Source organism: Alternaria ethzedia (assembly GCF_023757985.1).
Source record: "Alternaria ethzedia strain BMP 0044 chromosome Unknown scaffold_5, whole genome shotgun sequence".
NCBI classification, from domain to species: Eukaryota; Fungi; Ascomycota; class Dothideomycetes; order Pleosporales; family Pleosporaceae; genus Alternaria; species Alternaria ethzedia.
Genome location: NW_026056198.1, coordinates 1688851 through 1714322, shown reverse-complemented (window position 1 = coordinate 1714322; position 25472 = coordinate 1688851). Strand labels below are relative to the sequence as shown.

The following is a 25472-nucleotide window of genomic DNA, read 5'->3' as shown; positions in this document are numbered from 1 at the left end:
TAGTAAGAGCTATAACTATAAAGAAATAGCTATAAATATTTAAGAACTTAAACGTATTTAAAGCTATTTCTAAAATAAAGCTATAAGATAGAAATAAAGTAGTAAAGTAGTAAAGAAGTAAGGCGTAGTAGTTTATAACTCTAAATTCTATATATAATAATCTTAAATTTATTATATAATAGCTATTCTAATAAAGAGTTTTATAACTATAATTATACTAGACTTTTTAGTAGTTGTAGAAAAGCAAAAACCTCTACTCTTTTATCTTTCTCTCTTCTCTTATCTTCTATATTCTTAATATCTTCTATACCTTCTAAATCTTTCTTTATATTTAAATACTTATATAATAGTAATATCTAAAACTTTATAAATTTAATAAATAAGTAGCTTTTATTATATACTAAACACTATATTACTATATTATTTAATATAATTTATAAGTCTTTTTAGTAAGTATAAGTATAAAACTAATCTCTTACTAGTTATAATACTTTATTATCTTACTAAGAAGCTAGAGCTCTTAATCTAAGCTCTTTAGTCTAAGTTAGAATAATCTATCTATATATATCTACTTAACTTTTAAGAATACTAAGAATTTATATTAACTTAGGCGCCTACTACGTTAAATAGCTACTTAGCTAGCACTTTTATAATATATCTATATCTATACTTACTTACTATATATCTATTTTATTTATAACGTAATTACTCTATACTATATATATTTTATTATATTTTACGTATATATATACACTAATATAATAAATATAGCTTAACTTTAAGCTACTTTTATATAAATATAATTACTAGTAATATTATAATACTATTACTCTTAATATAGATAATTACTTTACTATATAAATATTAATACTAATATAATATCTAACTTATATATTATATAAGTTTTGTAAGTACGTATAAAATATATATATATAGCTTTAGCTTATTCTATACTTTTATTACTACTACTTAATTTTTATAAACTTTTTATTTCTTTTTTCTTTTTTTTTTAAACTTTTTATCTCTTTTATCTCTTCTTAGTACTATATAGTTTCTTAGATTCTTTAGTTTCTTAAGCTATATCTTTTAAAATATATTAGTACTTTTAATATAATATTAGCTATAAACTATTTTATATATATATATATACTTTATTTATTAAGATTTTTAATAAACTTATTAAATAACTTAATAATACTTTAATTTATTATTTTACGCAACTATCTTCTATAATTTATACTTATATTTCTTTACTTTTTTAAAGTTTTAGTATTTAGATTTATAAGATCTACTATCTATATAGATAAGTATTTTATTATAAACTCTATTAGAAACTATATATATATATATATATATACTTTAAATACTTACTAGCCTCTTAAAGTAGTATTATAGAAATTTTCTATATAGTATAGCTTAATAGTATTTATCTTACTTTATATAAAATATAATTAAATAATACTTTTTAAAAGTAAATAAAGTTTATTTAAAGTATATTTTCTACTACTATACTCTTATAACTATAATTTTATAACTATACTTTAAATAAGTATTTTTTTTCTTAGCTTTTTAGCTATAATAGTATATTATATAACTTAAATTAATCTAAATCTCTACTATATTTTAGCTACTTAACTTATACTTACTATTCTATTAATAACTTATAATTATACTTACTACCTCTTCTCTTAAGAAGATCTACTAGGTTACTTTATTATTACTATATTAATTACTTTTAATATAACTAAATTTCTATTATATAGATTTTTAAGATTTTATTTCTTTATTAAAAAAAAAACTATAGAAGAAACTATTTTAAAAGCTTCTCTTAAAACTATAGAATAAGATATAGTCTATATAATAAGAAATATAATCTAGATTTTAAACTTAAAATATATATATTTTAGAGCTATTAATATTTTAATTAATAATTCTACTAATATAGTTATATTTATTCTTATTATTTCTAATAGTTTATCTAGCTAAAGTAAAATTTTCTATTATTCTTTCTTTTATTTTTATCTTAAAGAAGCTTACTAAGAAGATATATAAGTTCTTTTTAGATACTATTAATATATTTATAAGAGCTAAGTAGAAAATAATCTAATTAGTAAGTAAGCTAAGATAAAGCTAATAATTATAATTACTATCTATATCTTAGACTTTATATATAAAGTAAAGTTAAAATTTAAGCTTTTAATCTCTTTATATTCTAAGTAAACTATACTTAAATAATATAGTACAATTTATAAAAATTACTTAGTATTTAAAAAAGAAAAAATTAACAATTTAGTATTTATAGCTTATCTCTTTTAACGTAATATAATTTCTTAAATAGAAATTTTAGTTATATCTTCTACTTACTTTAGATAAGACTTAATAGTAGTTATTATATAAATATTACTATCTTAAAATAGTAATAAGACTATAGATAATAGATATAAATATAAAAAGTTCTACTAGCTAATTTATATATCTAATATTATATCTTATCTTAGCTAGTAAAAGATATTTCTAGTTAGTTCTAGTTATAGTATAAACTAGAAGACTATTTAAGTAAGTATAAATTTAATTTTTATCTTAGATCTTTAGCTTTTTTATAAAGCTAAAATTAAAAATAACTATATTACTATAGTAATATCTACTAAAGTTCTATTAAAGGTATATAGTAACTATATAAGAGAGTAGCTTAAAGTCTTTAAGTATCTTTTAATATCTTTTATTATTTTTTTAAGACTATTTTACTATAAAAATAATATTAAATTATACTTAAGGTACTAATTAGCCTTCTCTAATATAGTTTTACCTAACTAAGATATTAACTTTAGCTACTTTGCGATTTACACTACTCTATGTCTACTTACTTATGCTTTAAGATCTTTCTATACTGTGTAGTAGAATAAGTACAAGCTGTTCACGACTGCTAAACTATCGCCTGAGTTGTTGCTACAACGCAGGTGCCTTGATTCTAACTCTCGTAGCTCTGTCTCTTTATCAAGCGGTTCGCTTAGCGTAGGCGACACTGTAAAATCATCCTCGACACGTTCCAGCCATGCCACAACTGAATCTGACATGGTAAAGCCCATAACAGACACCACGCTATCACGGCGATACAACGCCTCATCGTCTGCATCGTTGCCATCGTCTTCCATAGAACCACTAGTCTCTTCTTCTCCATCCTCACCCTCAGCGCTGTCTTTCTCGTCGTCTTCTTCGGTCGAAGCGACAGGTGGCACGAGCTCTTCCTCGACATCAACCTCAACAACATCCCAAACCCTACCATCATCTCTCGTCCACGCCTCAGTCCCATTCAACGGACTAAACGGCGTTTCGCCATATTCCTTCATGCAATCGATAGTAGCTAACTTCACCGACAGCTTCACGCCCGGTTCGCTATGTACGGGTGGCACGCTTGGTATCTCGCCGCTAGGCCATAGCTTTGGTAATGCTGCGGCGAAGGTCTGCCAGGCACGTTGTTTCCCATTTGCAGCCCACTTCTGTTTGTAGCGGGCGAGGGTTCCGGAAAGGCCGTCGCGGTAGATTTGGTGTTCGACCAGTGCGATGGTTTCGGTGATGGTTGTTGGATTCGAGAAAGGCGGAGATGGTGGAAGGTCAATCGATGACTTGCGGACGCGCACCAACTGCGTTCCAGCAGGCCGACTTCTTCTCGATCCTTCCCCTTTCTTCCCGTTCTCTTCCATGCCCATAGTGCCCTTCTCTTTCCACTGTTGAGCACTCCACTTCGGATTCACCACCGTAGGATCCCTCCACCCCCCCCTCCCTCGCCCAGAAGTAATAATGCGGTACATCGCACCCGGGAAACCTGACGAAGAACAAATTCTCCAGACTCTTCCTCCCCATCCCATCTCGAACCAGCTCACCATACTCCAGGTACGCAGGCACATAGCACATAGCCAACGGTCTGTACTGCGACGCCTCATACACCTCCGCCGTCATCTTCGCCTTATTCCTCTGCCGTTGCGCATGGCGTGCAGCGCGATCACTAGGATCGCCATTGCCTTTCCCTTTGACGCGCAGCAGCTTCCTGTTTTCGAGATACCACTTGTTGTATGTATCGGCTAGGATTTTCGTTTCGTTCCTGGAGCCGAGGTGGAAGTACATATGTCCATTGCAGCCCTGAATGAGCGTGCGTTGAGCCCAATCAGTCCCTCTTTCGATAATGGCTTTGCGGAGCGAGCCAAGAAGATGACCGTTACGCGCCCCGGATCGGACCAAGGGGTTGAGAATGGGAACGAAGTCTGGGGTGACGCTTGGTGGATACTTCGCTCCTGGCAACACGAGCTTTTGCTTGCTATACATCGTAGTGATCTTTAAAGGTGCATACGGTACAGGACAGGGCAGGGGCAGCGGACACCATCTTTTGTAATCCCAACCTCCAGGTTTGACGGACGGCATGGTTTGGTTTGGCCATTCAAAAAGGCGAAGTCTGCATCCAGGCTCGTAGATCTGGTTTACGGATGCAGCACTTGACTCTGAAGAGCTGCTGTCCCATGACTCCTCACTGAGCGCCTCTCCGAATCTCTCGCGATTATACTCGTCTCCTGCATTTTCACCGTCTTCAGTGTCGGGATCACTCACAGTGTCGTCACTGACGCTTTCGTCACGCTCTCTCCTCTCCTCTTTCTCTCTTCTTTTCTTTTGCTTAGCAATGAGCTGTGCCTTCTTCTCTGCAGCCTTTCTCTCCTCTTCCTTCTTCGCCTCCTCCAACTTCCTTTGCCGCGCAACACGTGCGTCCTGTTCAGCACGCTTTTTGTTCTCGTCGTCGTGCTTCAGGGCCCAAGCCATCTCAACCTTCTTCATATCCTTGCGGTAGATACTGCGCTCCTTTGCTGTTTCGACTAGCTCTTTGTAGTTCAAGTTGTCGTAGACGGAGTCAGTCTTGTTTTCATCGCGTACTTTGTGCGTACCGCCACGTCTGTGTGATGAGCCTTGGTGAGTCTCATACGGCTCTGCAGAGCCGTGGTACGGTCGTAGGTTACGCTTCTTGGCTTTGCCTTTTGGCATCGTGGTGGCGGTTGGGTAGTGTTCAGTGGAATGTTTCTAAATGGGTAAATGCTAGTATTCCAGAAAACGAGCATTGGTTACTAGAAGCGCATACAGCGTGAGATAAGTGCGGAAGTGATGCTCGAGACATTGCTACGAATACAACTTCAAGAGATCACGTGTATTGGCCGAAAAGTGTCTTTAACGAGTCACGGGTCAAAGACATGCGAAAGGTCTGCTTTGTGAACATGACTTGGCTTTGTCTCTGTAAGCATCACCAAGCGTGGTGTCGAGTCGTTCAAAAAGTGTCACAATGCGCTGCACAGCTCGATTATACATTCGAAACAATTCATTCGTAGGGTCTAGGGTGTCTCACTACGGTGCGTTAACTTACATGCAATACAATTGATGGGAAGATGCTTACAGTTCCGACTTCTCGCCATCCTGCTTCCGCTTCTCTGCCTTGAAGTCGAAAAAGCCCTCTAGCTCCATCCACTCTGCAGTGAAGGCCATGACCAGCTTCGTCCAGTCTTCGACTGTATCCATATCCAAGTGCTCTCCGTCGTCTTCAATCGTGTGCCATACATGCGGGAAGGGCGTAGGGATCATGTGTAAGATCTCAACGCCGCGCGCCATGAACGGAACGTGATCGTCCTGCACGAAGCCGCCCATGAACTGATCATTTCCTTTGTTCGCGTCGGGCAGGAAAGGACGCTCGTCGCGAGGCTTCTTGTTCTCGCGCTTTGCCATCTTCGACTCGTGGTTTGGGGACGACTTCATTAAGCCTAGCTTGCGCAGGCGTGCCTCGGCAGTCGCCATGTGCTTGTATGCCCAGTGGGTGGTCTTGAAGTATGAGGGGACCTTTGGACCCTTGGAGCCGAGGAGATCAAGTAGCAGGAATAGGTCGATCGAGTCGAGCGGGGTGCGGTATATCGATGATGCGACGTGGAAAGTCGACTCCCAGTCTTCAGCGAGGGCTCTGCTGTTCGTCAGTAACCGATCGCCAAGAAAGATGAGGTGAAGCATACCGCGCGCCGTAGAGACTGTCGCTGTCGGTCCAGCTCTTGAACGCCTCCTCGCCGTCCAGCAACAGTATCTGCACACCCTTGTGCTCCACGTCGAAGTCGTCGGGGTCGGCCGCCGTCCATTTCCTCGTCAGCGCCGCATCGATGCTGCGCGCTATATGCAGGATCATGGCGCAAGGGGCCGCGCTGTCGGTCGCCCCAATGAAGCCAGTCGGCGTGTACTTGCTGTCGTAGTGGGCCACGAGAGCCAATCTCGAGACATCCCCCTCGGAGCTACCCGGCGGATCGCGTGTCGCAATGATGTTCACGAAAGGGACCTCCTTGCCCTTGCTCACGGGCGTCGTCGACGTCGAGTTGTGCATTTCCAGCCTCCATTCTGGCAATTGCGACTTGAAGAAGTCTAGGAAATGTTGGCGCACGGCAACATTGCCTTCCGTCCCAGAGACTCTGGGAACCAAGATCGGCGCCAGCAAAGAGCCTTTCTTTATGTCGAAGTCATCGCCTGGTCCCGGCAGGTGCTTGAGTGTGTGGTCGCTGAGGCCCTGGTAGGCGTATCCGAGGGACAAGAAGGAAACGAGCGACAGCAGCGCGAATGCGAACAACATGCTCGCGACTGGTCACATGAAGAACTTCGACAAAGTTGAAACACTGCACAAGATAGCTCACGACCGAGAAAGGAGCATGACGGCGCCGGTCGTTGAGTGGGCCGCTTGCAGCTCGTCGAGGGAACCGTGGCATCTCTCCGCACATGAGCTTGACCCGCTTCGGCTAGAGTTGCCGCCGCAAGCCGATCATCGCACGTGACACCGTGACATTTCGACAAGCACCATTGCAGCCCATCCACGCCCCTACACGTCCGTACGGCTTCGTCGCTGAGTAAGCCTCCTGCTAAGTCAGACATCCCGCGGCCACACCTCGCGGTCGCGCAGCGAAGGGATCGAGCGCATCGAGGCCTGACGAAGCCCACACACGCGTGCAATTTTCTTCACGGCCGTTGGCTGCAGACAGCATGCAGCCACGGCTGCTCGCCTTTGCGGCCGCTTTTCGAAGCACAGCGCCCACACTTAGAGGCACACGATTCGTCGCTCAAGCTCGCCTCAATGGATTCATCTGCCGGAGTTGCCAACGAAAATTCACCACAATACGCAGAGATCCCACATTACCATTACAAAGGGGAAAGAAGCCTAAGTCGGCACCCGAACCAGTCGGAAAAGAGAATGAGAAGAGTATGTAACAGCTCTGTCGTAGTCGGACGACAAACAGGGAGCAACCATCGTTAACGAGAATGTCCAGTGTATGCGTCAAGACTGCTGATCTACGATGCGGGCGACGCCCGAACGACATGGATATCCTTCTGGAAAGCAATGGCTTTGTTGCAATTCGGCACAACTCTCGTCTTCGGTGTGCCTCCATTATGGAACAATGAGAATCAGCCTGATGAGAGAGTGAGGAAGATGCAGGCTATAACTGGTGAGTGGACTTTGTTAATGCCTGTTGAACTGTCATGACCCGAACCTCTTCATCTACACCACTTTTCTTACCAAATGCACCGAACCAATTCCCCTCTCTCGTCATATCGATGCGCTCTGGATCTGGCCTCATCATACGTGGGCATATATCTTCTACGTCCCTGATTTGTCCGACCCATCTTGCGCGGGTCCGAAACAGCACTCATCACGTGGTGGCGGCATTACATTTCCTCATCTACATCCTACCCCCTCACCCACACCCCCTTCCCAACACCCCAACACCCGAAACTCACACCCGACATCTAACACCCCCCAGTCGGCATCCTCGGCACCATCCCCACCCTAACCCTCGCCTACCTAACCGCCCCCTTCGTCCACCAAGTCTTCCTCCAAATCCCCACCACCGCCAAGTACGCCCGCCGCTCCCGGCCCGAACTCCTCCGTTTCGCCAGGAGCCTCCGTCAAAACACCGCCGCGACTGCAAACACAAAACTCGAATTTGTGACGCTGCGAATCTTCCCCTTCCGCAAACACACCACCGCTTTCCTGCACGAGCTCCGCGCTTTGCCGCCCAAAAAACTGCGTTTAGCGAACATCGAGTTACCGAAGAGCGAAGCGTGGGTTAAGAGGCAGAGGGAAAAGGGTATCTTCAAGCGCATGCTGGAAGTCATGAGTGAGCCGCGTTTCAAGTTCTACGTTAAAGAAGGGCGGTTGTACACGATGAAGACGGGTGTGCCGGGCGTGTGGGAAGAGGTCGCTATGAGAATCAAGGAGCAGACTGTTGAGGAAGCGGAGAGGGAGAGAGTAGAGCGGGAGAACGGGAAGCGGGGTGTTGGGGCGAGGAAGGAGGTGCCGAGGAAACCGGTGGTCACAACTGTTGCGAGGCGTGGTGGGGGTGAGGCCAAGGTCGCAAGGCAAACTACGAGGAGGAGAGATTTCATGTCAGAGTGAATATTAACCTTGAGGCTTGCGATCCAATATGTCAAGATAGAACGATTTGCTAAGCGAAAGAATATATACAAGTCGTCTGTTCTCGATAGCCCTCCACCCAACTAGTTTACTCGTTTCAACAGGTCTACAGAAGCATGAATCATGCCTGCTCGAGAACCTCGGGCTTCTCCTTCTCCATGCTGCTCTTGTGGAAGTCGGCGACGCCGTCATCATGCACGAGGCCAGAGCGCGCGAGGAGGTCGGTAAGTCCGACTTCGCGGTGAACCTCGGCCCAGCGCTCCTTCTCGCGCTCTGCGGTACCGGCGGAGCCAAAGAGGGTGTCCATTTCTTCCTGGGAGGGTCGTTAGCAAAAGCTTTGCATGCAAGAGGTGAAATGGGAACTTACGAGAGAAACACCCTTGGTCTCAGGGAAGAAGAAGAAGATGAACGCAGCGCCCATAGCGGTGAAGATACCGAAGAAGATGTAGGTGCCATAACGAAGATGCGTAAGCATATCCGGGGTAACCTGGCCGACTATGAAGTTGTTCATCCAGTTAGACGAAGCACCAAGCGCAATACCATACGGACGGTTGGACATGGGCCAAATCTCCGCAATGACGATCCAAGCACATGGACCCCATGAGTAGCCGAAGAAGATGACGAAGAGCCACACGAAGACACAGGCAGCCCAACCAGCACCCTGGTGGCTGGCCCAGCTGTCCTCGTAGCTGGCAGAGATACCGGCGATGATGAAGTGGCAGGCTGCCATGCCGATGGCACCGCTGACGAGTACGGGTTTACGACCCAGTTTGTCGACGTACATGACCGCAGGGACTGAGAACCCGTTAGCGCGAGGACGTCAAGTGGTTAGTTACGGTGAGAACTTACTTGTTGCGAGGAACATGACAATACCAACGACACCTGTGGCGAGGAGATTGATCGAGTTGCCCGATAGCCCAAGGTCTTGGAAGATGCTTGGAGCATAGTACAGGATGGCGTTGATACCCGTCTAAATGTTGATTCATCAGTCAGTTCATATGTTATATGAGGTTCGCAGGTAGCCACTTACCCATTGTTGGAAGAACATGGTGAGCGTGGAGATCAGGACACGCTTGAACATGCCCCTAGTAGTGAAGAGACTGCCAATAGCGACGAATTGCAGCTTGAAGACCGACAACGCGCTCATGTCCTGAAGATGGGGGAATCGCTCAGCCAGCGACTTCTTCTCGAACAGACTTTGTGCGCGGATCTCAGCGTACTCAAGCTCGATGAGTTCGTGCTCCTGGGGGAGGCTACGAAGATTGGCGAGTACACGGCGCGCCTCTGCCTCACGGCCGTGATGGACGAGCCAACGGGGAGAGAAAGGCATGAAGATCATACCAGCACCGAGAAGCACAGCGGGAGCCAGTTGCAGAGCGAGAGGAAGAAGCCAAGCAGCCTCCTTCTGTCCGTCTCTCCCGGTGCCACCGATGTAGTTGGTGCCGTAGTCGATCCAGAAACTGATCATGATACCCAGGGTAATGCTCAATTGCTGAAGACCCACAAGCGCACCTCGGACTTCGGGAGGTGCGATCTCGGCGTTGTACATGGGGACAATCATGGACAGGGCACCGACACCCATACCGGTAACGAAACGGCCACCGAGAATGGCATTGTGGCCTTGACCGGCGGAAGCAGTGCATTGAACGACGACACCGACCATGAAGACGGCGACGCTGACGAGAATGGCGTATTTACGAGAGAGGATCTCAGCGATGAATCCAGAGTACATTGTTCCGAACCAGGCACCGAGTTCGAGGATGGATACGAGCCAGCCCTGCTTGGAGGAGTTCCATTCAAGTGTTTCTTGATCCGCGATGTAGTCGCCCATGTCTGAGGATCTATAAGTAACCTGCGTGTAGCTGTAGTGATGGGATGTTACTCACGTTCCTTGAAGGAGGGCATGGTCAGAACACCGGAGAAGACACCCTGGTTGTAACCATACAACAGTCCACCCAGGCAGGCAAAGCATGCGATACCAAACACTCTGGCGTTTTTGACCAGGGCCATGGGTCCCGATGCACCTGCGAGCGCTTGACGGCGAGCCAGAGCGGCCACCTCAAAGTCACCGGCACCACCACCGACTGGAGCCATGATGACGATTCGAGTGCGTTCGTAAGTGAAAGATCGAAGTAAGGATCGTCAAAGAATGGGACGAAGCACGAAAGTGCAGGGTTAGTCAGTAAGCTCTTCGCGAAGCCCTTGACAGTTGAATCCCAAGATCAGGGAAGACATGGGGAATGCAGTCCTACATATGCATTTCCATTTCGCTCGGGCGGCCACCCAAGTCAGCATACCATTGTCTCGGGTAACGGGCCTACACGCTGAGTGGTTGATGTTGCGAAGCTTTCCCATGGCGGATAAAGAGACGGTTAAGCTCCATGGCACCAACGCTTATTTCGGGCTGCGGCAGCGATTCAAGCATTGGTGGCTGTCCTGGCATTGGCGCTCCATTGCTTGTAACGTCCCGCGAGGAAGCAGGCTAGAAGCCACTGACGGCCGGGCGCACTATTGACAAGAGTCGCGGAGGGTGGAGGCGACGCGGGGAGAACGCGTTTGGGCGCACAGATGCTGAGCAATCACGGCTGAATCGACGGTTTTGTGAGATCGTTACGTGTTGGAGCTGGCACGAGACCGACCGCCTTTTCAACCTGATGCCTCTATCTTGCGATGACCTGCTCAAGATGAATGCCATTCAGATCCGAATTTCTGGTAGAGTAACAAGCTTTGTTGTCAAGCTTGCATATCCAGAGGCATACCGAGCAGCCACCGCGCGTCGTATAAATTAACAGCGCGTATCTGCCGGTCCGCGGACGCCCATGCCGCCAGCCCCCGCCTCTTCGAGCTGGCAGCCCATGAGTGTGGAGACTCCACAGCGGGATGTTAGCGCATCGTTTGCATTTTGCCTAAATGCTCTTCCCTCGGCGTTCACATGGTGCGAAGGAGCACGGCGCTGCGGCGCTGCGGTAAGATCGGAGCCTTTGTCGCCAGGTCAGTCACGGGACGCGATCGATGAGTCGGTTCCGACTTTTATTTCCGTGACGATTGGATGAGCGAGATTTGGCCGTGGGGTAGAGCGGGCGTGTAGAGCTGACGGCGCGGAAATGGCCACATAGATTGTGGGTTGAAGCGTTCGGGCCCGTTGGCTGAGGATGCAGCCAATCACGATGAGGTCAGCAGCGACGTCATGCACTTGCCGACCTCCGATGCCATCGCCATCGTCGAGAGTGCACAGCTTCCCGTTCACATGCTCCAACGCCACCTCATCGCTAAGTTACATCCAGGATTATAACGACATTCTGGAACTGAGACACGCAAGACCGAGGACAGCACTGTCGTGCGATGCTGCAGATTGAGTGCAGCGGTACGCTAGCCCGAGTGCACGTCAGTGGCTCAGCAGTATGCATCCCAGCGCCTTCCTGCTTTCTCATACGCATCATCCTTTCCATCGCACAGGTTGGGGCTTTATGGTACGTTCAAGAGCCTTCGCCCCATCTTTCCGCGACTAAAGGCGAGGTTCTGTTGAGTAGCATATATAGTCACGTGCCAAATGTTGACCTGACATCGAAGAGTGACTCCGGGTCAGTGGGCTGGATGCTGGGGCTCCGTTGCCTTTGTTGCATTGTTGATATAGCCAGCCAATGAGCAGCTTCGAGGCTTCCAGGTTTGAAACAGTGCCCTCATCACCTGATATGCCGTAAAATACCCGTGGGGAACGCCAACAACGACCAACACTCACACCGAGCGACGCTGGTCCCAACGACTTCTTAAAGTACTTCGCGTTCCCCTTCAGCTTTGGCTAACTGATACTTCGAAGGTTCTACGTGTGCGATGACTTCACTCCGTATCTATTCCCCACCTCCAATTTACGTCTCCGTCCCGCATCTCCGTGCTGCGTTGCGCTTCCTGCGTCCTGCGTCTCCAATCTCCACCTCCGACCTGCGTCTACTTCGATAAAAGCGAACCATGAGCGTTGACTCATGCACCAGCGCCAACATCCGCTCAGAACGAGATTTGAAACACCTTTGCGAAGTCGAAGACATTGAGACGGGCGCATTCATACGATGCACCTTCGCGTACATCGATGATGACGAGAGAGCATGGTTCGGTCAGACAACGGAGATGAGAAAATACGATCTGACTGTTGAGGATCTGAATCGACTTTTGCAACAAGTCCCCGACGAAAAGATATATCCGCTGAAGACTACCAGTCTTTCCATAGTACCAGAAGAGACCCGGGTCAAGTCCTACATCAACATCAAGCCACCCAAGATATTGTGTCTGGATAACGAAGCGAAGACAAATCTTCTGTCTCAGCTGTTACTCGGAGAAGCAGAGGTCTTACAGTTCCTCGAACAGAATCCTCATCCGGACATAATCAGGTTCCATGGTTGCACTGTCAATCGCAGTCGTGTTACCGGTATTGCTCTGGATAAGTACAGTGTCATTTTGCAATACCGTCACGAGGATGTCCCACAGCCTCTCGATATAGAGGCTTGCATGTGCGGTATTCGTTCGGCTCTGAAACACCTTCATTCTCTTGGACTTGCGCACAACGATCTCAATCCCTCAAACATCGCTCTTGACACCAATGACAACCCAATTCTACTAGACTTTGGGTCTTGCAGAAGGTTCGGTGAAGTCCTTCTCACCGGAGGTACACCTGGCTGGATAGATGAGGATTATTCTACATTAGCTCAATGTCACGATGAACTTGCTGCAGAGAAGATAGAGACATGGCTTCTGAGTAAGGCACAAGAGCAAGTTTAGACGTATGAGGATTGGGGTGTACGTAAAACCTTCGTCGTCTGCAGACTGCTTCAACAAGCACCTTCGTTTTGTGTAAGACGTGATGTTAACCGCGCACCAGACACGTAGAGCAATGCGTAAGATCGCCCACTCATCCTTGGACCTTTGCCGTGTCCATATCCTGCCTCTGAATGTTGTCGAAATTTGCTTTATGGGCAGCCTGAGGTTTGTTGATTCCGTCGATCCAGATTGTTGTCAGACGTTGGGTAACGTCTGGAGATGCGATTCTTCTCTCTCTCTTCTAAGTAACTCCTTGCGTATGGGTAAGACAGGTGAAGGCATAGTGGATTTAAGCAGTGAGGCTGTGCTAACTCTGCAATACGTCATACTGCATATTGATCCCTGCCAACACGACCAATTGACTTGGGAGAAGCTGGAGGCGGCTGCAGCAATACGCACGGTGCTTGTTGGTACAAAGCTCCTTCCTCGAATCGCTGAACACACACCCCTACCCCTGGATTAGACGAAGTACATTGCCGCAGTTAGTGCGATCCAAAAGCCCTCTGCGTCTCGCACATCGCTCCCTGTCGCGACTCCCTCCTCTAGCACCGTTGAGCCCGAATGCTAGACAAGTTCGCCTCGACTTGCAGCGGGTAACCTTCACACTTCGACCCACACTCTATTTTATTTGTAAGTGCCGTGGTCTCTACTGCGTCCTATGTATCTTACCTTCTTTCGTAGCGTCTACTCTCTTACTCTTCAACCTTACTTGTGAAATGCTCACCACAAAACACCCGCTCTATCCGCATCTCTGGCATGCTAACCTTAACTGATATTGGGGCTTTAGCTTCGTTGTTTACCAAATCCGGGAGTTCAGTACGGTTAACCTGAAGAGCAACCTTGTTGAAAGGTTAATTGGGCAGCTTTAGCGAGCTTGAACAAGTGCCTTTCCAGGCTCTGCTTGCTCGATTTGCAAAGAGCTGAGACCTGTCTGTATCGGGTTGTATCGCCCCCAACGACGCCACAGGTCTGAGGTCGCGCCACTCTTGAAGTGTTGCGACTAAGCTCTAGCCTGACTCAGACAGCGCAACCTATTGGGACAGACAAGCCTACCGAAACAGCCTCGACGCAGAGTACAAAGGCAACTTCTACCGCACAGACCACCTCTCTGCAGTCGACCACAGACATGACCTCCACGACACAGAGCGCGAGTTCTACCGTTACTTCGAACCAGACATCGTCATCTAGTAGAGAGACGCCGACATCCGCAGCTGATCTCAAACGAGAGTACATGATTGCAACCAAACATGGCACGCCTTGGACAAGTTTCAAAACCTTCATTGACACCCTTGACGGAGGTGAGGGATTCTTAGCCAGATTCGACGCTATTGGCAGCTATATGTACGCCACCATGCTCAACAGTACGCAAGCAGCAGAGATAGCTGATACGCATGACTGGATTGAATGGATCGGTCTCAACACGGGCGGAGTGCCGGAAGAAGAGCTAGAGGAGTTCGCAGAGGAAAGACGAGATTCCAGTGTTGACGCTGTACAGTGGTATCATATCGCTAGCGAGCACCACACGCCTTGGGAGAAGTTTAAAGCGTTGATCGACACACTTGACGGGGTCGAGAACTCACTGGTTAGATGGGACTATATCGGAAGTTATATGTACGTTGCGAAAATGACAGCCACGCAAGCAAAAGAGGTTTCGGAAACCCACGACTTCATCAAGTGGATTGGTATCAACGACGGTGGGGTGCCAGAAGAAGAGCTAGAGAATTTTGCAGAGCAAAGACGAGCTGTCAGTGTAGCGCAGGCTGGACAAAGGTCGCTATCAGAAAAGCCAAAGCCGCCCAGAATACCTGCATCGACAATCGTGCATCCCGAAACCGCATCTGGAGATGACCACCATATTCCGCCGAATGACGTGGTTTCGTCGAGAACGACTGAACATCGTGGGAATCAACTACCAGCAAATATCGAACTTAGCAAGAGCTCTACTGCCACTTTGAATCGGACTTTGTCATCCAGTGGTGAGACACCGATCGCGACTGCAACAACCGAGCAAGAGTATGCGATACACAGCAAGAATGATACCCCTCCCGATGTGTTCAAGAGTTTTATCGACGAGCTCGACGGAGGAAAAGGACACCTATATATCTGGGAGGCTCTTGGTGGGCAGCTGTACATAACTTTGCTCAACGCTGCACAAGCGAAAGAGCTGCCCGAGAAACACGACTTCATCGAGTATGTCTTTCGAAACACGATTGCGGAGGCTTTTGAGGGTGACGAAGCATCTCAAGTGACGCAAGCTGTACAAGCCGGAAACGAGGCAAACCCAGTAAGTGGTCCCACCAATGTTATCTCGTTTGCTCATATGGTCAGGATGAACGCGCTGTCGCTCGTACAGTCGACACTGTGGCCACGCCGAACCTGCTGACATTGGGCGACTTCGACTTTGAGCAGCATAGAGACGAGAACTTCTGGATCGGAGAGCACGGAACGATGTAAAATGGCCATGTGTTGTTCATTGTCACTCTAGCTTCACTTTGATGGTTGCTTACCCACGAAATCGTTGATCAAAAATCAAAAGCGTCAAATTCTAGGGTATCGTGTCTCATCTAAACTAAGTGTTGTACAAGTGCGCAGTCTAATGCCTCCATCCAATCATTACGTTCATTTCCTGTTCTCAGCTACGCTCGCGTCATCACCGACCACGACGATTGCCGGCGCGGCGCCAGCCTCAGCCTCGCTCTCCTCACTCTTCTTCTTCCTGAAGGTGAACAAGGCCTTGATCTTGCTCATACCCGTGCAGCACCATCGGTACACGATGACGACAGGCTTGCCGACAACACGCGCGATGGCAGCGAACCACTCGTCGGGGAAGTACCTGATCAGCACTGCCCAAGGAATGCAGACGAAACCCACAACGATGCTGATAGCCCATTGTGTACCATCAATACCTCCGGGCTTGATCTGGAATGCGCGTCCACCGACAAAGACGATGAGAACCTGGAGGCCGATGATCATGACCACAATGCCAATGAAGAACCAGTTCCTGAATACACCCTCGAGAACATTCAGCTTGTTGTCCAGGCGCCTGTTGTTGAAGATGTTGAAGATTTGCATCCAGACGAAAGCGTTGAAGATGACGGTGTCGAGCTCGAGTTGCTTGTTGGGGTCGGATAGATCGTAGCCAAGGATGTCGCCGCCAGCGAAGTATAGCACGAAGATGACAGTGATCTTGTAGATGTTCTGGCCCATGATTTGCTTCCACATTGTTGTTGTGATGAGAGGACCTTTGCCCTGGGGTGGGCGGTCGAGGATCTTTTCGGTCGGTGGGTCGGTAGCGAGGGCGAGGGCGGCGAAGGTGTCCATGATGAGGTTGACCCAAAGAAGCTGTACGGCTCTGAGGGCTGGCTTCATCTCGTCATCGTAGACCGCGGTCACGAATGCGAGAACCACGGCGGTGATGTTGACAGTAATTTGGAACTACGCATGTTAGCTGGCTGGAATGAACTGGAAGATGGTGTATGGCTTACCTGGAGGAACTTCTGGACGGCGTCGTTAACAGCCCTACCCCACATCAACGCGGTGATGATGGAGGCAAAGTTGTCGTCCATGAGAATGATCGAAGAGGCCTCCTTGGCAACCTCAGTGCCAGAGACCATGGAGAAGCCGACGTTGGCTGCTTTCAGTGCTGGGGCATCGTTGGTACCGTCACCAGTCACAGCGACAATCTCGCCAAGGGTCTTGAGACGCTGAACGAGGATGCGCTTGTCTTCAGGCGATGAGCGGGCCAGCACCTGTAGTCGCGGCAGTACCTCATCGAGCTGCTCTTCAGTAAGGCGGCGGAAGTCTGGTCCCTCCATTACCAACCCGCCCTCGGTATAGATCAGGCACTCAGTCGCGATCGCTCGCGCAGTTTGCATGTTGTCACCGGTAACCATCCTGACCGTGACACCAGCCTTCTGTGCCTTGCGAACAGCCTCGGGCACACCAGGGCGAACGGGGTCCTGAATACCAACTAGCCCGAAGAATGTAAGATCGCGCAGCAGGGAGGCGAAGTCGACACTGCCACCCTCAGTGAGCGTAGCGTTGACCGGTGGCCATTGCTCGAAGTCGCGGTAGACTAGTCCGATAGTCCTGAGAGATCGGTTCGCGTATGAGTTGATCGCCTCGGTCAGTACTTGGCGGTGCTCTTGCGACAGCGGCTCTGTCTCCAGTGACTCGAAGTGCGCAAATGCAGAGGCAAAGCTGAGGAGGATCTCAGATGCACCCTTGACGACGAGGCGGTAGTGTCCGTTCGGGAGCTTCACAACGGCACCCATGCACTTCTTGGCCGAGTCGAAGGGGAACATGTGTACTACCTGCTCGCTGTCGCGGGTCTCTGACAGCGAGACGAGTCCGAGATGTTCCTTGGCGAGCTCAAGTAGCGCAGTCTCAGTCTTGGATCCGACGAAGACAGACTTGCCGTCCTCTTGGCCTTCGAAAGCTGTAGAGTTGATTGCGATGGATTGGATGAGAAGCTGCTTCGCAGCAGCCGAGACCTTAGATGCCCATGCCGAGATGGTTTGGTCCTTCTCCGAGGCGGTGTCCGCGTGAACGAAGCTGGTGGTGCCGAAAGTGCCGGCAACGACCGTCATTCGGTTGGTTGTCTGTGAGGTATTAGCATGTGTTCATGTCCAATCGAGAAAAAGTACTTACCAAAGTACCGGTCTTGTCTGAGCAAATGGCTGTAGCATTGCCCATAGTCTCACACGCGCGCAGGATCCTGACAAGGTTGTTCTCCTTCAGCATCTTGGTTGTCGCGAAAGCCAACGCCAACGTGACTGCTAGTGGAAGACCTTCTGGAACTGCTACCACGATAATGGTAACAGCAACGATAAGGATATCCATAAACGCTGAACCCTTCTGAGATGCAGATCGGGTATCACCAGATAGCCCACCAACAAAACGGAAGAGAAGGACAAAGAAGAGGAGACCAGCAGCCGCAGTTCCGAGGTAAGCGATAGCCATGGCAAGCTTAGCGAGCTTCGCCTGTAGTGGTGTCTCCTCGATCTCGACGCGGACAGACATCATGATACGGCCAAAGCTGCTGTTCTCTCCGACAGATGTCGCCATGAAGGTACCGACGCCCTCGAGAACCTTTGCACCGGAGATGACAAAGGGGTCAAGGCCCTTGGTAGACTGACCGGACTCAAGTGCCTTCATGACAGCGGCACCTGGTGTCTTGCGCATGGCATCTGATTCTCCCGTAGCAGAAGACTCGTCGCACTTGACGTCGGAGCCATCCACAAAGATTCCGTCGACTGGAATGACATCGCCAGGCTCCAGGTGAATGATGTCGCCGGCTAGGACGTCGTAGATGCTGATCATAGCGGTCTTTCCTGATCGTGTGACTTTGATGTCGCGTTGTTCCTTCTTCGCATTGAGCTTTGCGAATGCCGCTTCTTTCTGCCAGTCATTCACGGCGGTGACGAGTACAACGATGACGATGGCTACAACAATTGCGCAACCCTCGACCCAGTCCACAGGTGTAGGAGATCCCGGTGGATGTTCCGCACCAAAAGTTTCGTAGAGTCCGAGTGCGAGCGAGATGGCCGCTGCAACAGTAAGAACAATAAGTACAGTGTCATTGTAGGCGTTCCAGACAAGTCTCCATAGAGGGGTGACCTTCTTTGGTGGTAGTACGTTCCGTCCGTGTATGCGTATGCGATCCTCGAAGGGCTTTCCGTCACTTGGCGGCCGACTTGATTCTTTCTCCTTTGTAGGTGTTTGTGGATTTGTTGCTTCGTCGAAGGAAATGTGTCTCGCAACTGTCGATTCGTCGGCACTCAGACCGGAATGAATGCCTGATTGTAGTCCGGCTGCGATACCGTGGATGCCTCCCAATGCTTGATATACAGGAAGCGATTTGGGGTTCAACAGTTTGCTGAGCTGTGATGGTGTGAAGGCGAAGGGATTGTTGGTGTCGGCTTTAGCTTCAGCGCGCAACTCGTTTTGCAACGCTGCATCGTAGTCTCCTACTACCGTCGATGCACCACTTGTGGACGCATTGCTTGGTGATATTGGTGTCCGGAAGGGGTCTGATGTTTGTGATGTGACCGTGTCTGCCTGACTCAGAGCACGCTGTCGCGTGTTGATTTGGAGTGTCGGAGGGGCAAGTTTGCCGGACTCCATATTTGAAGTATGATAGTGTAAATGCAAATAGACCGCTAGAAAGATGCAGTTGATGATCGTAGTTCAAAGAAATAGAAACTATGTGATAACAGTATAAGAGCTGGATTGTAACAAGGCGGAGGACTGAAGCCTCTCAAGCTGCCATATACTCTTTCAAGGTTGAAGCGGGCTGTGTAAGTGTGGGCCACCCCCAAGACTGCCAGGCGCTTGGTGCGCGATATTGGTCTACCTGATGTGATACGTACTCCGCCAGAGCCTCGCTTGGCACCTAGTAGTCCCCTGAGGAACGATGATTCCGCGGCGTTTTTTTGCCTTCGCGGCCCAGGTGACATCTACACATCGAACACTTGGTAGAATGACCGAGAACTCAGCCTTCCTCCCACGTCGCATCGACGGTTGAGCTGTAGACTTGTCGCCAAGGAGGCGAGATTTGATGCTTTTGGCCACTAACGGCGTTCATAGCGAGATGAGCGGCTGTCAAGAAGTCCGGTGGTCTTGGAAGGGGGCAGTGCAAACCCCATCCGAGCGCAATGAAGCGCGGAGGCCCTCAGCGTCCGCTTCCATCGCATCGCTATGGACGACTGCACAAAGACTGTTGAAACATAAACAAGGTGAGAAGAAGGAACAAGCGAAAGTCTGAAGTCACGATTGAGTGTCGCTTCGATGTCCAACGTGCAGATCAGGGCGAGGCTAGCAGGGCTTAACCTGCGCCACGGTAGCGCCACTGAGGCTTTGCTCGTCGCTTAGCCATCTTTGGTTTAGCTTATTCGACTCTCAGCTGCTCCAGCCTACCTATATAACATCTCTGCCTGGGGCTGTCATCATGAGTTCAGGTATTCAGCCTTCTGCTCGTGTCGCTTCGAGGTAACAGGAACGTAGACGTATAGGACCTTGTCGATAGCCCTTGTAGAGACTCGCCACCCATGGGCACTTTGAACAAGACCCCCGAAGGCATGATCGATAAGGCCGATAGAACTCTGCATCGCACATCGCCGTCTGAATCTCTTGAACATGCTTTGGAAGGTCTCATCCGAGGGCATATGCCCGATACAAGTTCCATGTCTCCGTCGAGACATGCTTTGCCGCCTCAGGCTAACTTGACATGACGTCCAATCACAATTGACCAACTGCGCTCATCAGATTCTGCCTTGTCTTGGAAAGCGCCTGTTCGGTCTTATGTCGTGCGCATCTCGTCACACCCTCCGCTCAGTAATCTCAGCGGGGCAAGAATGACAGCGACGATGAGAAGCGTGTTCTGGGCGTGCGCATTAGGATGACAGTCATCGAAGCTAGAAGAGCATTATGGCTGAACCTGTGGCGCATTATCTTCGAACACGGGGCTGCCGAGGTTCGACTCATTGGGATCCGGCGACTGCTTTTCGCAAGGAAATTGTTAATCTAGATGGTCGGAGGCGAAGTAGAAAGGAGACGCAAGGATACACCCGAGGAGGTTGGGACATGTCATCAAAGGAGAGAGAGATGATGTCATATGTGGGCGCACAGACTATTCGCCGCTTGCGACCTGACAGCTGGAAGCTCGTCCTCGCGCATGCCTGATTTCAAGTTTGATTGCGGAAGCCTGGACGGCTATGCTTCGCACTGCGCCCATCTCGCCTTGTCAAGGCTGCAACTTGAACAAAAGACCTTCAGATTATACGACAAAGGGTTTTGGTTTTCGACCGCCCGGATCTCAAAGCACTGTCTCGACGGATGTCCATTTCACGCCTCCAGTAATCCCTTGTGAAGAATGAACTCGGGATCCACCGCAGGGGCCTTGATATACGGCATGTCTCTCGTCTGCTCGAGATGCACGCTGCCATATCGCAGTAGTCCTGCCAACGTACCAGGCGCAGCATCGATACCCTCATTCTCCGGAAGGTCCAGCAACGTGCCAATATGAATCGTTTCGCCCAGCCCTTTGCCATGTGTGATCTTCTGCATCACACTCTGCGTCAACATCCCCCACGTGGCCTTCTTCGCCTTCTCGTATACCGCGTCGGACTCGTCAGCATCCACGCTCATGGCCAAAAGCTTGAGAAAGTCTGCGCTAATATCGAAGCCAAGAGTGTTCTCAGCAGGAAAGTCTTCAGATAGCGCATGCCACAGCAAGACCTTCTCAGCCCAGTAGGTGACGCCATCGAAACCGCCGTTGGGTTCTTGCAGCCACGTCAAGCGTATCCAGGCGAGGCACTGCCCAATGTAACCGATGAGAGTCTGTTCGTCAACTTTCCACTCCCATTTAAATCCGGAGTCTTGAAGATCCTTGCTATTCATCTGCTTGATGAAGCTGATAAGAGGCGACTGCACCACGCCAGTAAAGTCGGTACGTCCCTTCCAGAGCTCCAGGAAGATCAGGTGCCTGTTTCACAGTCAGTCTGGTGAATCATGGCTGAGTGGGTATAACGCGCCAGTTCTTGATGAACTCGTCGCCTTTTCGGGAGGCAACGACATGATTCGCCATGAACTGCCCATACACCAGTGGCGCAGCGACTGTAAACGGGTTGTTGTCGTCCCCAAGCTGGTCCCAGCAGACTTTGTCGAGGTTGCGGAACACGATGCATCCGACGTCCATCCAGACGCCACCATACGTGTACAGTGCTGCGCCACGCAGGAAGTCGGCGCTATGAGGACCTACGTACGGCCCCGTCATCGTACCCTTCACGAAGGTCTCCGGGAGAAGGTCGGTCGATATCCAGGTTAACGCGTGATTTGGCGAGTCTGGTACCGTGTCGAGCACGCGAATCGTCCACTCAGGGCCGTGAAGTCGCACCCAGTTGATGATGTTGCGCTGTGTCCATGTTGGCATCTGCTGTACGCCGGCATGCCAGAACGTCCAAATGTTCTTCTCGGACGTCATGGGTGCATGCTTCGTCAAGGAATCCAGAATCTCGGCATCGGTACGGCTGTCTTTCGACTCCACATATTTCAGCTGTGACTGGTACTCTTCTGGGATCTGGTACGTGGATTCCGCCATGATGCACGTGGAAAGAGGGTCGATGATGCACGTGATGATGCAGTCACCTAGGTATCCAATGCAGCCAAAGGACACTGTATACTTTGTTACGCGACTAGTGGGAGCTAAGGCACGCTTTTATATGGCTCTGAGGGTAGCGATCGGTCAAATGAGCTGCACAGCTCATCCATGGGTTGTGATTCATTCACGGATTTAACCGCAAACACAGCATGATAGGAAGCAGGGTAAAGTGCTAACATGCATCTATCTCGCGCGCAACGTCGCTCCAAAGCATGACGAATCTGCCAATAGTTCCACAGAAGGGATTTTGGTCCGAGATAAGCGCCAAGAGTAATGTCGTGTAACGGGTTCGACGTTGGTTGTTCGCCATGATCGTCAGCTCGTCATACTGCTTCAGTGTATGACTGCGTTTCAGTGATCTTCACCCTGCAGCCTTCCTGGCCAGACAAGGGGTCATTGTCAGGGTACGTATGTACTATGGCCGTTGATCAGTCGTGATTGCTGGACATCAGCGGCTTCCTGACCTACATGCGACAAGGTACGAGCAAAGTCACACCACTTATGCGATTAATACTGCCAATCATGGGAGTCTACTCATGGTACCTACGATGATAATATACACACAACAGCTTTATCGTACACTCTAATCCTCCCTTTCCAACCTACTCCCTCAACTTCAAGTGATACGTCTCCAACTGCTCCTCCGTCATGCGATTCGGACTCTTGACCAATTGATCCTCCCCTCTCCCACTCTTCGGGAAGGCAATGACATCCCTCACGCTATCCCTGTTGCACATGACAGCCATCAACCGATCCCATCCCAGTGCGATACCCGCATGAGGCGGGCAGCCGCTCCTCAACACATCAAGCAGATGTCTGAAGTCCTCTACGCGTTCGGGCTTCATTTTGAGAATGTCCTTGAAGATAAACTCTTGCATCGCGGCGGAGTGGATACGGCGACTGCCGCCGCCGAGCTCAACGCCGTTGACCACAATGTCGTAGTGTGCTGCTACCGCAGATGAAGGCGAAGTGAGTAGCAAGTCGACGTCTTCGGGGGTCTTCGGTGCGGTGAACGGGTGGTGCGTTGATGAGAAGCCAGCTGAGCCACCTTGGCCCGGTTCGCTGTCGCTTGACGGGGTAAACAACGGGAAATCCGTGATCCAGACGAACTTGGTCATCTTAGGTGCTTCAATCAGTCCCTTTGCTATGGCTGCTTTGTGGAGAGCAAGACGCAGGTTTCCCAGCATGGTTGAGCCGCCCGAGAAGGGCGCATTGGGTCGTGCCTGGAGGACAAGAAGGTCGCCGTTTTCCACGGCCAGCGCTTCAGGGCCCTCCATCACGTATTGGTAGCCCAGTGGTCCGAGGCCTTGCATGGGCTGTGAAAGGTCACCGATGAAGATACCCGGTTGACCGTCAGGGTTGTCGAGGAAGACCTTTCCGTCCGGGCTGTCAAGGAAGTCGGCGACGAACTTGCGGGTTGTTTTAGGGTCATCAGATATCCGGATCTTGAGTGCATCAACGACTGGATCTTGTAAAGAAGTAATCTTGCCGATCAAGTCGGCTGTCAAGTGTTTCGTGATGGTGTGAATCTTCACTCATTAGCTTGAGAAGACAGCTAGGTAGCGTCAGCTACGCACCTTTGCCTTGAATCTTAGGTCTGGTTTATCAGATCCATATGCAGCCATTGCCTCCTGATAGGTCATTCGCGCAAACTTCTTCTCCTTCTTTATCCCAAGGACTTTATACCACAGATCTCTCAATAGAGCTTCTGTCTCGTGCATGACGTCTTCCTCGTTAGCGAAAGACATCTCCATATCAAGCTGTTCCAATTAGCGGGGTCTTCATTAGAGACACAGTAGTGCTGACCTGGGTGAATTCTGGCTGCCTGTCGGCCCTCAGGTCCTCATCTCGGAAACACCTAGCAAATTGGTAGTATTTGGTGATGCCCGACGCCATGAGTATCTGCTTGTATTGCTGTGGGCTTTGAGGCAGCGCGTATGCCAATCCTTTTTGCCGTGTCGGCACGAGAAACTCTCTTGCGCCTTCAGGAGTCGATTTGAACAGTATAGGCGTTTCGATCTCCTTCCAATTGTAATGGTTCAAGTGCAGTCTTGCTCTAGCCATGGCTTTCGACCGTTGGAAGAGATCGTCGCGCAATTTCGAGTCTGTGCGAAGCTGCAGATGCCTTTGGTCTGGGCCAAATACAGTGTCATCTTTTATGATGATATCATCCGATATGTTGTTCAATGGCTGGACGTGCTCCACAGCGATCTCCTGGGTACCGAGCAGGTTCATACCCGCGAATGTGTCGGTCTTGGCCCCTTTGCGCTCAACTAGCTTTCCTCGGACTATGACGGGAGTCCACTCTTTCAACAACCGCAGTGTCTTATGGGCGTCCGGTCCATCCGCTTCATTATCTAGAGGTTTAGAGACGAGTTGGACACATACTCCTTGGTTCTTGTGGCGAAGCATCGTGAAAGAGAGTTTGCTGCTAACATCTCGCCGTGCGCTGATATAACCGGAGACCTCAACTTCCGTGCCTGGAGGACTATGAGTGACTTTATTCCATTCATCATTTAGATCCTTCCATGAGGATGGTCGAACTACGACTTTGTGAGCAAATGCATTCGATACGTCGACGAAGTCATACTGGTGGCCTTGAAATCATCAAGAGTCTTTTGCAGATTTTCATCCTGATTGCGTGTCTGCGAAGTCGCGAAGCCTCGCGATGCATGCCCCCGACAAAGGCCTACACGACCCGGCGTGGTCCCGTGATGGGGTGTTCGACAAAACCGCGAAATCTCTGCGTAGGAGCTGCGCAAGCCGTTGTCCCGTTTCAGCACACCTCGTGAGGCACGTGCAAGACTCATAGTGTATTGAAGCGAGCGAGCGAGCTCTTGTAGGTACCAGCGCGATTATGGCATCTCCAACGAGCGCGCAGCCAAATCTCGAAAACACGCCAAGCCCCACCCGCCACTAGCCTCACAAAGGTTAGCGTCCGCCCAGACCAAGCTGCAGAAGCTTCAAAAGGTTTCCAGCGCCCACACCCAGTTCCTCTCGCTATCCCTCCAGTTTATAACACGTAAGTCACCCTGC

General features: G+C 49.1%; 7 protein-coding genes across 7 annotated transcripts; 1 reads left to right on the top strand and 6 right to left on the bottom strand.

The window, feature by feature from the left end:
• Nucleotides 1-2973: 2973 nt before the first annotated feature.
• J4E87_003276 (uncharacterized protein) lies at nucleotides 2974-5025 on the bottom strand (the record flags this gene model as incomplete). The annotated part of the gene is made up of 2 exons (XM_049374905.1): nucleotides 2974-3725; nucleotides 3829-5025. Coding segments are annotated over 2 exons (1949 nt in total), but the record flags the coding sequence as incomplete, so codon positions are not given.
• Nucleotides 5026-5424: 399 nt separating this feature from the next.
• Nucleotides 5425-6634, bottom strand: J4E87_003275 (uncharacterized protein; the record flags this gene model as incomplete). The annotated part of the gene is made up of 2 exons (XM_049374904.1): nucleotides 5425-5983; nucleotides 6033-6634. The coding sequence occupies 2 exons, from the start codon at nucleotides 6632-6634 to the stop codon at nucleotides 5425-5427; spliced, it is 1161 nt and encodes a 386-aa protein (XP_049235895.1).
• Nucleotides 6635-7393: 759 nt separating this feature from the next.
• On the top strand, nucleotides 7394-8449 carry J4E87_003274 (uncharacterized protein; the record flags this gene model as incomplete). The annotated part of the gene is made up of 2 exons (XM_049374903.1): nucleotides 7394-7499; nucleotides 7815-8449. 2 exons carry the CDS (start codon nucleotides 7394-7396, stop codon nucleotides 8447-8449), a joined length of 741 nt encoding a protein of 246 aa, XP_049235894.1.
• A 139-nt stretch (nucleotides 8450-8588) lies between these two features.
• Nucleotides 8589-10561, bottom strand: J4E87_003273 (uncharacterized protein; the record flags this gene model as incomplete). The annotated part of the gene is made up of 5 exons (XM_049374902.1): nucleotides 8589-8780; nucleotides 8835-9262; nucleotides 9317-9437; nucleotides 9498-10300; nucleotides 10354-10561. 5 exons carry the CDS (start codon nucleotides 10559-10561, stop codon nucleotides 8589-8591), a joined length of 1752 nt encoding a protein of 583 aa, XP_049235893.1.
• A 5334-nt stretch (nucleotides 10562-15895) lies between these two features.
• On the bottom strand, nucleotides 15896-19402 carry J4E87_003272 (uncharacterized protein; the record flags this gene model as incomplete). The annotated part of the gene is made up of 3 exons (XM_049374901.1): nucleotides 15896-16711; nucleotides 16762-17877; nucleotides 17927-19402. 3 exons carry the CDS (start codon nucleotides 19400-19402, stop codon nucleotides 15896-15898), a joined length of 3408 nt encoding a protein of 1135 aa, XP_049235892.1.
• Nucleotides 19403-21121: 1719 nt separating this feature from the next.
• On the bottom strand, nucleotides 21122-22376 carry J4E87_003271 (uncharacterized protein; the record flags this gene model as incomplete). Its single annotated transcript, XM_049374900.1, has 2 exons — nucleotides 21122-21742; nucleotides 21807-22376. The coding sequence occupies 2 exons, from the start codon at nucleotides 22374-22376 to the stop codon at nucleotides 21122-21124; spliced, it is 1191 nt and encodes a 396-aa protein (XP_049235891.1).
• A 662-nt stretch (nucleotides 22377-23038) lies between these two features.
• J4E87_003270 (uncharacterized protein) lies at nucleotides 23039-24822 on the bottom strand (the record flags this gene model as incomplete). The annotated part of the gene is made up of 4 exons (XM_049374899.1): nucleotides 23039-23965; nucleotides 24014-24196; nucleotides 24243-24793; nucleotides 24819-24822. 4 exons carry the CDS (start codon nucleotides 24820-24822, stop codon nucleotides 23039-23041), a joined length of 1665 nt encoding a protein of 554 aa, XP_049235890.1.
• Between the last annotated feature and the right edge of the window lie 650 nt (nucleotides 24823-25472).